Source organism: Platalea leucorodia (assembly GCF_965183815.1).
Source record: "Platalea leucorodia genome assembly, chromosome: Z".
NCBI lineage: Eukaryota > Metazoa > Chordata > Aves > Pelecaniformes > Threskiornithidae > Platalea > Platalea leucorodia.
Genome location: NC_138858.1, coordinates 10,452,283 through 10,467,022, shown reverse-complemented (window position 1 = coordinate 10,467,022; position 14,740 = coordinate 10,452,283). Strand labels below are relative to the sequence as shown.

The window sequence follows — 14,740 nt, the reverse complement described above, 5'->3', positions numbered from 1 at the left end:
CTGCATCACACTGAGTATTATTTAAAACAAAAAGATAACTGATTTCCTAGCAGGGCATTGTCTTAAATATCCTACAAGCCTGGGGGATTAAGAATACTGAGCCCCAGCTCTCTGCCTTCAGGTTCAAGAACCAACACAAGTTGCAGGCCCAGGTAGAGTTCATAGCTTACCTGTTTCAAGAGAACTCACACACCACTCGGCATTGGACACTCATGTCTGGCAGAAGTGTTGGATGCATGGGTAAAAAAAAAAAAAACAAAAAAACAACACACAAGGGGAACTGCTTCTCTCTTTATGCATAGCGACAGTTCTGAACCAGTGTTTTACTAAGTTACAGACTAACTTTCAACCAAAAAATAAAACTCCATTGCACTAAAGGTCAAATTTAACCAGTTAATCTGGACTGTGACACAGTCAAGTAATTCAGTACATGCAGACACCATGAAAGCAGCTTCAAAGAACCAAAGCATTCTAGTTTCATAACCAACTCGGTATTCTTCTGTCCAACTCCAGTGCAACAGTGAGGGGGGGAAACCACTCCTGTCTCTACCTATGTACAATTCCAGTAGAGGCTGGGCAGTCTAAACTCTCCGTGGCCAAGCTGGAAAAAGGAAACTTAGGAAAGGACACTTTAAAAATTTAATTTAAGAAAGAAAGTTGGCTCTCAGTGGAAAGAGAAATGCTGGAGTGATGCACGCGGGCGGGCTTGCTCAGTCACTCTCCCATGTATGCGAAAAGCCGGACTCCTTCCTGCCGAGAGCAAGTCACACTGGATGTGAAGGTGGCGGGGCTGGTCCTGCTCCGTTGCACGCCGAGAATCTAGGAATGTGTTTTCAGCTGGCTCCTGCGCGGGCCATTAGATCTTCCAAAGCGTTGTGTCGGTCGTTGTTATGTAATAATAAGACCTCCTTAATGTCTTTTAGTTCAAAGCCCATTTCTTTAAATTGACTCATTAGTTGGAGAAGTTCTGTGATCTGAAAGACACAAACAGTCCATTATTTGCAAAAGAAAAGAGGATCTGTGCTTGGTGGAGGTTTAGCACAGAGCCAGTCTTCAGCGACCGGGCACCCCACGGGGTGGATTCCTCCTCCCCAAGTACAGCCTGCTCCAGTTCCAGCTCCGTTTGGAGAAAGTCCACTCACACCAGAGCCCACGGAACCCCACCTTCAGTCCCTGTGTCTGCAGTCCTACATTTCCAAAATCCTCTTCAGCAAGGGCGCCCAAAGCTCAGTCTGTGGGGGTGTCTCTCTCTCCCGGTAGGAAATTTATCAGCCTGGCCCAATTTGGGCTCCCAAAAATCCTGATTAATGGCACCCTGCTCCCCCATCCAGCAGCTCCTGCTGCATCTGAATTTTTTTTAAAGTTACTTCAACTTGGGAACAGTGCAGTAGCCCTTGCTATCAATTGGCTCCTCAGATCTAGGGCAAACTTGGGGGACTAGCACAAACCCTACTGGACACACTGTGTACGATACCACCAACATCAACCACGAATCCTCCTTGAGCTTTGAAAAAATAAGGTGGCAAGAAGTGAATCAGCTGATCAGACGTCTATGAACCCTCTGCCATTTACAGTGCCTCTACTGCACTCCAGAGGAAAGGAAACCTCGAGAACAAGCAAACAGGTCAAAATGGGTAATCAGGAGATTAGCCATTTCCAGTTTTGGGGTTAATCCAGTAGCAAACGTGTTTCCTGAACTCAGTCACTTCTCCCATCTTTACGCTGTTACTCCTCTGTTTGCAAGCTCATCACCAAGTCAAAGAAAAGCAGGAGGCATATATACGTTGGGGTGGGCCTGGGCTGCATCTCTAAAGATTTCATATAATAACTTGGGACGCAACAGGCTGGCAGACTTTAAAAGATCCTGCTGTCCTCTGCCCTGGCTACCCACTCCTGCCTCTGTACCTTTCGTGCTGGTAAAGCAGCCAGCCAATGAACCAGACCCCCAAACCCCATATTTTCCAGCTTCTTCCAGAGCAAGCCCTAACCCAATTTGCTGAGCAGCCAGGCAGATGGATTTCTACAACGGAGAAAATTCATGGCCAGGGCAGGCTGGCAAGGTTTGAAAGATAATTTGCTCTTTCTGAAATTAACTGTTTCTGTACCAAACACCTCTCCCACAAGAGAACTCTGGGTTCAAAACCTTACAACCAGAATAAGCAGTGCCTTTAAAAAATCCTGCCCCCATAAAAATGCATGCAAGTGAGAGTGATAAAGCAACACAGAAGAATTCTAATGCTTTAACACATATTCACTTTATCACCGCAAAGATGTCCTTTGGCAGTCAGTTTTTGGAAACAAGGCAGCATTACTATGACAGCCATAATTACATCAGCCAGAGGAACTGCTGCTGGAATTCCCCATCACAGCGCGTTCTCTCTATTGCTTAGAGCGTTGCGCCCTCACCTTCTCCTCTGAACACTGGTGCATTTCCAAAGCTGCTTCAACAAGAAGTGGATCAAAGCCCTTCTCACAAAGCTGTCCATGTGCAAACAGGTAATCCAAAACCTGCAGGAAATGAAGAAAAGAGACTAAGTTTGCAGAGTGGCACTTGCGATTGAATACCATCTCTGTACTTGCAAGGGGGCTGAGCACGACTACGCCGGGCTTCACCAGGGACCGAGATAAAGTCCTTCCTAGTGGAGCCGAGACGCTCTTTATGCAAGGGCTTGTTCAGAGAGAACAGAGGAGCCCTTCTGTCCTCCTGTGCTCTCCCACCAGTCCTGAGCATTATCTTCCACTTTAATCCAAACAGTCTCAGAAGCCTATCTTTAGCCTTCTGTGCCTGATCGCTGAGCAGAGGGCAGAAGTTTAACTGTGCTTTTTATACTACAAGTTTTTAAAATGAAACTGTAGGTCCAGCAGTCAAGACGTGCCAGCTTTTAGCTTCCTCTCAGACAGCCGCAAGAGCTGATGCAATCTGAAAGCAGTCAGCCTTTTAAGATCAACTCAGCATACTGGTGAGTGAGCTGCAAATCCCAGCTCACACGCCTAAAAACCGCTGCCAAATTTCTTATCCGTCCTCAGCTTTGAGAGGGATGGGGAAAGGTCAGATAGGTAATGCTAGGAACGCGAAAGAACACAGCCTGCAAATACAGCAGGATTTAAAACCACCCTCCTAAGGGCCATTTTTTCCATTTGATACTACAGTTCACTCCAGCGCACAGCTTAAACAATTCTCGACGCATGGGTAGGGGGCAAGCAGATCAGCTCCACAAGCAGAAGTCACGGGGACGCTCCTCCTGCCAGGCGATGCTCTGCGCAGCACACAGCCCGTCTAGGGTCAGCACGGCAAGTTTGGCCACGCTCTCCCCGCTTTGAAATATTTGTTTGAAGCAGATCCAAGACCCAGAGCCACGCTTCACCCTGTGGCGTTTTATGCTCTGTGACCTGGTTTCAGCAAGCGTTTGAAGCAACACAGGAGGCAGGAAGCAGCACCAGCAGAGTGCACAAAAAGTCGGTCAGTGGTGCCTTGCGAGAGCCCTTCAGGGCTGTCTGAAGCCTGCAGGGGCCAATCCCTCTACAAGGAGGGACGTCAGCAGTAACCCTTGTGCTCAGAACAAGGGAAGTTGGCTGCTGTTTTGTCACGCAGCACTAAGCATGGCATAGAGCCACACTGAGCTTCCTTCGGATGGTTTTGTGGCTCCTGGGAAGACCCAGTACCTCTCCCAGCTTCACATGGAGCTAAGGGCCCATCCCAAGCTCAGCATGGCTCCGACCCAGCACCTGCAGGTGTGGCTGACTCAAGCAGTCTCTCATCAGAAACAGGCGCAGACACTCTTTTCTTCGGTTTCGGAAGCCTTTACTGCCAGGTGACAACTTCTCTAGCGGTTAACATTGCAGCAGCTACAGGCTACAACCCCCTGTTAGAATGAAAGTATTCCCCCCATGCATTTTGCAAACCCAAATTGTTTCTCAGCAGAATCAGCATCCAATCAAGGGTTTCTTTCCCATTGCACAAGCTCTCACCTGGTCTATGTTCTGTCCCTTCTTCTTCATGGCTTTCAGGACGTTCTCGGGCGAGTACCCCATGTTGACGACTGTCTCTACGCATTGCCTCTCACTAGCAGAGAGGGCCTGCTGTAGTTCAGGAACGGGGCCACCCGACCGCTTTGTGCAGCTGGTGTTATTGGGCACTTTAGACACTGGGAAATTTTGGTGCATTACCTGAAGGAGAAAACCCAGAGGCTGAGGAAATGTTCATCTTCTGCATCCCCACATCCTGTTTCTGGCGAGTGCAGAACCAGGATATCCCATGTAATTAACCCAAGAGGCTTTCTAGGTACTGTCCTTGGGAAGTTACTCGCTGTTAGGATGAGACCAAGCAGCGCACATAGTCTGACTCCCACCATACTTTTTTTACCCTCAAAACAACACTCAACATCCCAGATTCTTTGCGATACACCCTCTCCTACCAGTGGGACCAAAACCTTTCAATACCCAACCTTTGCAACAGTGAAGGTCCTTATGACACAGCCAAACCCCGTACCTCAGAGGAAACATGGAGATTGCTTCCTTCACCCCAAGTTTGCTCATCACCTATGATTTTCTGTACTCAAAGGAACACTACTTCTGCAGATTTTCAGAAATAGGATCCAGTGCAAGCACACAGGTATTTGGGAACTTACCACAGGGATTTCTGTTTCCTTGTAGTCTGGGTGTACCTGTTGGACAACATGAATAAGATGACTATAAACATTATGCACTAGTGAGCAGAATTTGCTACAGCTGGGGTAGAAGGGTTTTATGGGAGAGATCTGGGAGTAGGTCTACCATGCTAGAGAGACTTGTGGTCTGATCAGGCTTCCACATGCAAAATGCAGACACTATGCAATTGTGTATAGTTATAGGATGGCCACCGTAAGGATCGTGTCTTCTCTCAGCACTCTACAAACAGATCATACTCCAAGAAGGATGTGTCCCCCCCTCATAATAACTGTAAGCTTGTTTATTCTGTCACTGTAATGGCTACATGTTCATACAGCTCAGTGTAATATACCTTGCTTGGGCCCAAACTAAACAACAAAAAACTGTTTCTAGAAAAACAGTTCCAAGAAAAGCTATTAGGATTTTGACAAATTCCATTTATTTGCAAAAAAGCCCCCAAACCACCAGCAAGGAGGTTTTGTTCTGCATTTCTGACCATTTTCATCTCCAGGGGTAGAATTTCTCTTCTAGGAGACAAAGGCTGAGAAATCATATTCAGTCTGATGGACTGGTTTACCCAAGAACCCCTCCTCATGGTCGCAGACGGGTTCAAAGCTCTTCGCACACACCCTCTCCAGGCACTTTTGCCAGAGCCAAAAGCACTAGAATACGGGATACACTGAAACGGGGGTCTGGAGTAGCCCTGAAATCAGCTGGTTATCACATTGAAGGATGATGCTTTGTTACTGATGCTGCAGCCAGGAAAACCAAAACTGCTTCCGACACCAGAGATTCAAGAGTCTGGGAAAACCAACTCCTCCTCTTCAATCTACCTGAGCTTGACAACCTGTGCTTGTGGTCAGTGCCTTCCAGCAGAGGAGGGAAACTCCTAAAGGAGTTGCAGGGGACAAAGCCAGGACTGGTCGCTCAGCAGCCACGCTCCCTTACATCTCAAACTTGCATTTCAGTGCCCTTCAAGAAGCACACGTGCAGTGCTTTCAGCATGTGCTTGCACACTGCACCCCACTGTTAGGGACTTCATACGGAGGCCGGGAGCCCTGCCCGCAGCTGGTGTGCCCGCACACATCATGCTACTGCAGCGGTATATATTCTGAATGCTCCACCAAGAGTGCCCCATCCTCCTGTAACCAGAGATTTCTGTCAATAAAATGCATCGTACTAGTCAGGTCTCTGACCAGATTTGTTTAATTCCAACCTCTTATCTTCACTAGTCCTTTCTCCCCCTGCCAAGCCTGCTAAAAGCAAACCAACGAGCTTCAAAAAAAGAGGAGAGGGGACCCCCCAAGACAGAATCAGTGCAGCCTCAGAGAAATCACAGGTTTATTTCCATCCAAGAAATCATAGATCCAATTCACTGGTAAAGCAGAAACTCCAGTGGTAACTCCAAATCCAAAGTCTTGTCAGAAAAAAAAAATTATACATAAAAATCACTGTGGAATACACTAGGACATAAAATTGTCCTGAGGCTTTCTAAAAAGGACAGGCTTATTCTTGTGTAACCTTGCAGAAAAGGGACACATCACCCTTCTGCTCCCAGCCACAGGGATGACTGTGACTTCTATCATTTTCATACTCTGAGGATTTTTGTTACATTTACTTCAATACTTTTGTTGCATTTACTTCAGTTTCTTGCAGTGCAGCTGTCATTTTCCAGCCACTGGGACCCTATTGTGGAAACACAGGATCATAGAATCATTCAGGTTGGAAAAGACCTGAAACAAGTATTGTCTGAAGTCTTGGAATTTAAACAGAAAGAATTAGTTCTGTTGGCATACCTATTTCTTGGTTTGCTACTTTCAAAGCAGAAATAGTTTAAAATGAGGATCTTTATTACTTCTAGTAAGTCCACTTTTTTGTTCGTTTGTTTATCAGTTTGTATCTTCCCTCATAGCATTCTTGAGAATACACCTTCCCTCTTGGCCTTTAATAAGTTTTAATCCAGCATAGAGATTTTAATAGTTAGAGTGAAAATTTGGCCACCTGAATGCCCATCTATCTAGTTGTACATGATGTTTCATGTTAATCCCTACAGATGTGTCACGCACCATACTTCGAGGTTTCACCTCCATATGATCATACAATCGCCTCTCAAACCTGTGATCTGTAGCAGTGAGCAGTTACTCAGCACATTGCTGCTTCTGCCAAAGCTTACTGTATTAAATTTGTTCTAGCGATCAATAAACAGTTGTTCTGCTGTGCTCTGATGAATACACCAGTTGCCAGAATACTGTATTTCGCAATTTATACTGCATTTACCTAAGCCTGAAAAGAGGTGAAAGAACAGGAGAGAAGCAGAGTCACTTGTTTCAGAGCACATGGCGTCACACAAAAACCTACAGTATGCCAGTAAGACCACAGAACCACTGCTTATATTGGACAGAAAAAAACAGATTATTTTAGAGCCAGCTAGAGGATTTGACTATACAGCTTTCAGTAGGCTTCAGGAGTACTGGTGTCCAGATCTTAGCTTCGGGGGGGGGGAAGCCCACAAGCTTACTCAAATCTCTGCTCTTACTCACAAAGAGACAAAGACAACAGCTGGCATGAAGTTAAGAGTCCTCTAATTAATTTTAGAACTTGCTACAAGTTTTGGGAAATGAAGCGTCAACCTCCCATCTCAGCTGTACAGCAACCAACTGTAACGTTAGCGATCTGAGATGATCTTCAAGACTGTTTTGGTATCCACCAAGCAATCCTTCCACCCTCCTTCACAAGGAAGAGGGTAAATACCAGATTTCAGACCACCATCATTTTCTTCCTTTTAAAGATTAGATTTTAAAAGGATCTCAGGAAGAAGATTAAAAAAGACATTTATTTCACTGCAGGTCACCTGCAAACATTTTTTTCTTTCCTGAATGACACAGCACATCTGTGTTTTTTAATCTATTATTCCTTCTATTTCTTGAAAAGCCTGCATTTCCCATTATTTCCAGCAAATAAATAAGCAAGCCGAGGAACAAATCTAGAAGAGATTTAATTTAAAACCTAATAGCACTTCAGAATCTGATATATCTCAGTTGGATAAGACAGAATGCAGGACTGTACAAAGAATTTATCTTATACGCTTAGCTCAAAGGTGTGCAACTACAAACAACAAGAGCTGAAAAGCTGAAGGAAAAAAATCACCAGAATTCATCTAAAAATATCAGATTTTGGGGAAACCTGCAGAATAATCTGAGGTTCAGAACTGCCAGCATGAAGACCTGTTGGATTGATCAATTTGCCATGTAAATTAAGAGGATCTACACATCGCTCCTATTAAATGAAACTAAAACCAAAGCCACAGGACATTTTAGAAGCAACATTTGCCTCCACACCTCCACATCTCCCCAGCAACCCCAGTTCTAATCCACTGCATGTTTACCGTGGTCGCTGTGCTTTGAGATGATTCTTCTGTACAAACTGTCGACACAGCCAGGGAAGGCAGCCTGGATGAAGAGGATAACGTTGATGTCTCCATGCCACTGTCCTCATTTAGAGCGGAAAGACCAACCATATGGTGTCCATTCAGTTCACTAGCTTTACTCTGAGCACAGGTCTGCAAAGAGCTGAGCAAAGTGCCATTGCGGAGACAGGAGGTACTGTGGAAAGTGCTCGTGAGCTTTGATGATTTTTGATCACTCTCGTCGGAGTCAAGTTTAGGAAAAGATAGGGATTTGATATTGCTCACTGAAGTGATAGGGGACAGGGACACTTTGGAAGACAAGGACATCTTTTCACAGTTTCCCAACTGCGGTAAAGTGATAAAGCCATTGGGTTTGTGAAGGGGCTTGAAGTCCAACGTGGCCCTTTCTATGGACGCCAGAACTTCCTCGTCTTGCAACACAGACTCAGACCCTCCTTTGGGCAAAGTATTATCTAACAGCTGGGCAACAATTGGCCCAGTAGTACCAACATGAATTTCAAGAATATTTTTTAATTCCTCCTTATCATCGATAGTTTTTAATTCCAGTTTGTCAAATGGATCTTCCTCACATTCAAAATCAGCTGGGTTGAAGTCTGCTTTTGGACGAGGTGGACTGAGAACCTTTTGCTTCACAGCGCTGCTGTTGGCTGGCGTGGGAGTAAGAATATTATTGTGCTGCAGGCTAGCGAGGATGGGGTTAATAGGAGGAGGCATGGCCTCAGGGCAAGGTCCCTCTGCAAACCCCATTTTGTTGCTGTCCTCCGGAGCTCCTTTTGAGTTCGCTAGTGCTTCTTCTGCCTTGCATTCAGCTTCTCTCTGGGCAGCTTGAATTTTTTTGATATCTTCAGCCCACTCAATTGTTTTCTTTTCCAGTGAGAAGTCATACTGACGAGCCGCGAAGGGGAAAGGAGAGGAGGGCGGGGGGGAAAAAAAAGAGATAGTTATAAGGATCACAGCCGTGACTTCTAACAGCAACATGAGTAACACAGAATAAGAGCTACATGAATTACCATGGACAGGCACCATTTTTTTCCCCCAGCATCTCTTGCAACCTACAGGCTGGCAAAGCTAGGAGACACCAAAAGTAGTTCATTTTGCCACTAGCGCAAAACCTGTCTCTAGTTTGGATTAGAATATCATATTTTGCCTCCTTCCTACATTTAGTTTTGCTTTAGAGCTACTGATCATCCCAAGCTCAGTTTCACAGCCCTCCCACCCTCTCCCCACAAGACAACGGATGTAGCAAGGGGAAGTCTAATGCGTTACTAAATGGACAATCAGACGCAGATCTGGTACCACTGAACTACCCCCATCACAAGTTCCACAAGTCATTCAAGACTATGGCAGAGTATTTTTGCATCCAAAGACCAATACAGTATTATTCAGTTCCCCCTAAAAGATTCCTAAGTGCCAAGGGCTCACCAGCCAAAGGGGGTATACTGGCTACCTGCAGTAGCAGATTTTACTGCAGTTACTGGCGTGACAGGATCCCACAAGCTTTTCTCATTTAACAGAAGCTCCTTCAGGGCCAGGTTAGCACAGGAAGGCATTGGAAGCTACTCACTACCAGTTTACTGGACACCATAGTGGCTTGGTTAAGAGGACAAAATTCTCAACAGACTAAATCTACTTAAAGCTTTAATATCTTATGAAGAATGAACCACCTCAAATGCTCTTTAAGTAACCACAAAACATTCACAAGATGTTCAGAGAACACAGCCTACAAGCTAAGTCCAGGGTGTAACCTACCTGTGACTCATGAGAAGTCATAAGATATCCTGGCCAGTATAATGGCACATAACCAAACAGGAGACTCTTGCCATGGGACTGCTAAGTCATATAAATTCCTAGCTCTGAAGAGCAACAAGCCAACAAGGCTCACTAGGCCTCTACTGGGCTTTTCTGGGACCTGCTATGTGTTGTGTCACATCCCATCCTATAGCAGGCTCCAGTGAGATCCTGGAGACCTGTTGTCTCAACTGTATTAACAGTTTTCCTTTCCCTCAGCAATAAGAATCCAAGAGGTGTGATACATGATTTATCAGCACGGTGACTCTGAAAAACATGAAACACTCACTGGCAGAAGGCTGGGCACTACTCATTACACATTCTTTGCTATCTGAGCAGAGCTATTGCAGTTTTGTGTGTGAGTATACGTATATGGTCATATATGGCCAAAATTGACCAAAGGCATCTATTTTCATATAAATACCCACCACTTTTTCAATATAAGAAAATATATGGCTTTGGTCAATTTTGTTTCCCTGCACTTTTTTTTTAACAGCTCTCACTACAGCTGTAAAAAGTCAAATCACACTGCCAGGTGCATAGTCTACATAGTCACATCGTATTATGCAAGGCATCGCAGTCCAATCAGGCACACTATACTTGAGCCTCAGCTTGGCAGGAAAATGGAGACATAGCACAATGAAGCCAGCAATAGGACATTAGAGTCTCCTTTACCTCTCCCACACCAGCTTAACTGGGTGGAAAAACGTGTGTTAGGATAATCAGATAATCATTTAATGGTTATAATGAAAAAGCCACGATGTCGGGTAATAGGGTAATACACAGGGCAGAAAAAAAAAAAAAACAACACAGAAACAAGGCAGAACCATCTACAGCAATCTATCACAGCTGAAGTAAAACCAATCATCAATTTGGACTGACCAAGGAAAATCATGGATCCAAATGAGAAAACATAGTTCAATTAAATTTACTGTATCACAACCTGCATTTGGGGATTAGACTTTCAACAGTTGTGCTAAAGCAATTGATTTTATGCTACCAAGAGTTTATGGTAACAGAGCCATGCTCCTCAAAGACCTGGAAGCCATGCGTACCAAGCTGTAACATGTTTGCCCTACAGCTGGAAAAGAATTCCCACTCAGAACTGCACAGAAAATAAGAACTGGAAATGTATTTCTTCATGTATTTTACTATTGTGAGAACTCATAAAATATGGTCATAGGAACACTTGCTACCCTCAAACAAGATTCTGCAAGTATGCCACAGCATGGGTGTATCAGTTCTTACCATTTTTCCTCTTAAAAATGCTACTCAAATTTAGTCAGGGTGACATTTAGACCTGTAACTATTACGCACAAGCATTGTGCTCTTTTGAAGTAGATATGCTCAAATACTTGCTATGAGGCTTCTTAAACTGATAAGAAGTAGAAACTTTTTGCACGGCCTATCATATTTTTATCTTTCTATACATTCTAACAGATCTTCTGCAACTACTGCCTGGCATATGAAATGACACTACAGGACCGACAGGACTGACATTTGAACACTTGTGCAAGCTGTGACCACTTGCAATTTACAGCACCACACTTTAGGGGCCAGGAGTGAGGGGGAAGAGAGCAGAAAGGTAAAATACATCACTTACCTGGGCTTCTCTGACAAGCTGAGAAGAATCAGGCAGGCAGAAACCAATAGGTAATCCAACCTTCACTGGGGTTTTGAATTTGTCTCCTATCTTAAATGGGACATCGTCAAGATAACTGAAAGGCCCTAAGATCAAAAGCATAAATTGTATCAGAAAAACCCTTACAAGTTTAACACATTCAATTAAGACTCACACTTCTGTATTTGGGAGCTATTTTATCTCTGCTGCCCCAACTACACCAGGTGACTCAATACAAAGGAAGTTCTTGATCAGAAACATGTTGAATCTGCTTGGACTTCATTGCCTCAGTTCTGGCGTTGGTTGTTTTTTGTTATTTTGGGTTTTGGGGATTTTTTGGGGGTCGTGGTTGTTTTTTTTTTTGGTTTGGTTTGTTTTTTCTTTTAAGAGTTCTAGCCCATAACTATTAAAAAAAACCCCAAACCCACAATATAACAATCCAACAATCGAACAGATTTTGAAGTCAATATACCCAACATCTTAGCTTCCCTTGTAACAAGACTATGCCTACAAAACTGGAAGCTGAAGCTCTCCTGAACACTGTATTCTGTCAGGTCTCTAAGATCCAAAACTTTTTGTCATGTTCAAAACAGGCTTTAAAATGACCCAGCTTTAGAGCAGCTAAGACAAACTAAAATTCAGATTTTGGCATACAAGTAGGAAGTAACATTTAGAAGAAGTTGTCACAAGAGCAAAGGGGCCCGAAGTCTAGACACCCCACTTTAATCAAAACAATGGAATAGCTCAAAACGATTTAGAATAACAATTCTGATTTTTGAAACAAGGGAACCTAACTTAATCAGCTGTGTGATTTGCGATCACTCCAGTGAGAGGCCTCAGACTTATTTCATGGTCCTCCACCTGTCCTTTATATCTATCACTTACACGTGGTATTCAAAAAGTGTTTTAGGACAAAACTCTTCAAGCATCTTGCAGACTCATGAGGCAGAATCACTTAGAGCTCAACCACCTCTAAGAAGCCTGACTATAGGTTTGCTTTCCTTGAGCTGCTGTGAAGAAGTATTAGAAAACCTGCAATATAAATTGCACTCAGTTTCTCACTTACCCATAAGGGGTCTCTTGGATCACTGGTCTAAGCCTTTGGAATTACAGGCAAGGCTTCTGGCTATGTATAAAAATCTGAAGTGTTCCTCTAGCACTCATTTGTAACTTTGCTTTCAGTGTTGCAGATCCAAAATGAAATCAGTGGCAACATCTAAGGTGGTGTTCAGTGACTAACCTCTTGCTCAGTGAGCTGTGACTTGCCATTTTTATCTGACCCATTTTCATACTCAGATGACAGTTTAAGTACTGTTTGTGTGACTCATCTACAACAAGGCAGCCACAGGCTCCAGAAGGATGAGCAGCTTTTGAAAACAGGAACATCCTGTTAATTTGGAGTTAAAACGTTTATGTGGTGTCATCACTTGAGTTCTCATGCTATGCACCACACTGGCTGGTCCCAAGAGTCCTGTTAGGACACAGGTGGTATTTCCTCCATCTTTGAAATCATCAGGCTGAGTAACCTACATCCCACCTGTACCACCAGATGAAAAAAAGGCTCCGGGTGGAATATAATAGTATTTTCACGGATCCTTACTGAGAAGCAGACATTCAAGCATGACACAGCACAGCATCCAGATGGCACCTCCCTGGCCACCAACACCGCTCTTTGCAACACGGCATCCAAATTGCATTTGAGCTGGCAATTTGAGACCCTGGATATGCCAAAGTGTTTGCTTACGCAGAAGTAGCACCTGTGGCAGCCTTCGCATGGAGGGTGGTAAATCATGGGCAGGTCACAGACAACCAGATCTCCGACTGCTCAGAGGCCGGTGTGACTGCTGCTACTATGCCCTGCTTAGTCCCACTGGCACGAGTCCTGCTTTAAGCAGGATGATCCAAGCGAAGCAGGATTACCTCTCTGCACCGATCTCACAGCTGAAATTGCTCAGCATGCAAATATTTGTCTTATTAGACCTATCGACACAGTAAGTGGTAGACACCTTCCCTCGCACAGCTGCCACCTTTGCCTGAAATAGATACACGGAGTGTACAAGCACACATCGTGGTATTTACATAGCAACACTCTTTGTTTTGGTGCAGTAAGACAAAACTAAACACACCTAGACTAGATGGGCTGCATTAATAACTGCCAGTTTAACCTCAGAAGCTAGACTAAGGAATAAAAACCTTCTAGTTTCTTCCCATATACTGATTTTTTAGTAACGACAACTGCTGTAACCTCATCTTGAATACAACTCTGCTACAAAACCTGCAAGCACACGCTAAGAAACACACCAAGTGTTTTAGGACATTTGATGGTTAAAAAAAAAAAAAAAAAAAAAATCTTTCTGAGGCAAAACGCTGATGCACATAGTATTCACTTTGTTCCAGCCCAATCACAACAGTAAAAGTCTAGTGAAGTCAAAATCTGATCCAGAAAGCCAAGAACCCTTTTCTTTTTGTAAATGGATGAACCTTTTGCCTGAACATGCTGATGGGTAAGGGTGCAAATAGTTTTAAATGGCAAATTCTAAATCAATAAGCAAAACCTACATATAGTATTATGCGAGACATTGTTTCAATAGTCACATGTGCAAATGAAGCAATTAAAGGTTTTTCTGAACTGTTATTTAATATGGCTGTTAGCCATTTCATCCTTTTAACAGTTAAAAGCACACTGAGGAAGTTCTGAGAATAGCCCCGGCAAAACTGTACCTGTCAGTCTGATCTCTGACACTGCGTGCTATCTGATGTTCCTGGCCCAAGAAACTACTACAAGACTAAGATTTCTCTCCGCTTTAGTGTAACATGGAAGTAACTAGCCAACTCATAGAAGTGTCCTCCAGTTTGAAAGCAAAATGGAAACATTTCAGATAAAACCAGGTATCAGTTATGAATGGGGAGCAGCTTCGAAACCAAGTGGAATTTAGTTTTTGTGGTCACACTAACCACACTTACGTAATTTTCAGACATTGGAGTTAAAAGCTTTCAAGTTGTATAGTGACAGTGACGATACAACAGCAATACGAATGTACAGCACTTGGTATAACCCACGTTTTTTGTGCGACAGATGCAAGCTGCATTTCTAGATGCCACTAATTACTAGAACTTAAGCTTGAACTTCCAATTATTCAAATGACAGGAGAGCATTTGAAGTTACATGCTCAGGCATAGTTACAGGTGAATGCACTAAGAATACCCTTCAAGACAGGAAAAGGTACCCTTTCTTTCCACCCATACCGTATGTTCCC

General features: G+C 43.8%; 1 protein-coding gene across 5 annotated transcripts in view; it reads right to left on the bottom strand.

The window, feature by feature from the left end:
• Positions 1-649: 649 nt before the first annotated feature.
• UBAP1 (ubiquitin associated protein 1) overlaps positions 650-14,740 on the bottom strand; it is a 35,179-nt gene continuing 21,088 nt past the window's right edge. For 4 of the 5 annotated variants that reach the window (XM_082335507.1, XM_082335510.1, XM_082335509.1 and 1 more), the window contains exons 3-8: positions 11,466-11,590; positions 8,033-8,959; positions 4,629-4,664; positions 3,970-4,167; positions 2,407-2,508; positions 650-974 (exon numbers count right to left, since the gene is read on the bottom strand). In XM_082335507.1, the coding sequence (XP_082191633.1) occupies positions 834-974; positions 2,407-2,508; positions 3,970-4,167; positions 4,629-4,664; positions 8,033-8,959; positions 11,466-11,590 (1,529 nt within the window). In that variant the 3' untranslated portion in view covers positions 650-833. The remainder of the gene's footprint in view (positions 975-2,406; positions 2,509-3,969; positions 4,168-4,628; positions 4,665-8,032; positions 8,960-11,465; positions 11,591-14,740) is intronic. The other variant, XM_082335511.1, reaches the window with a different exon arrangement.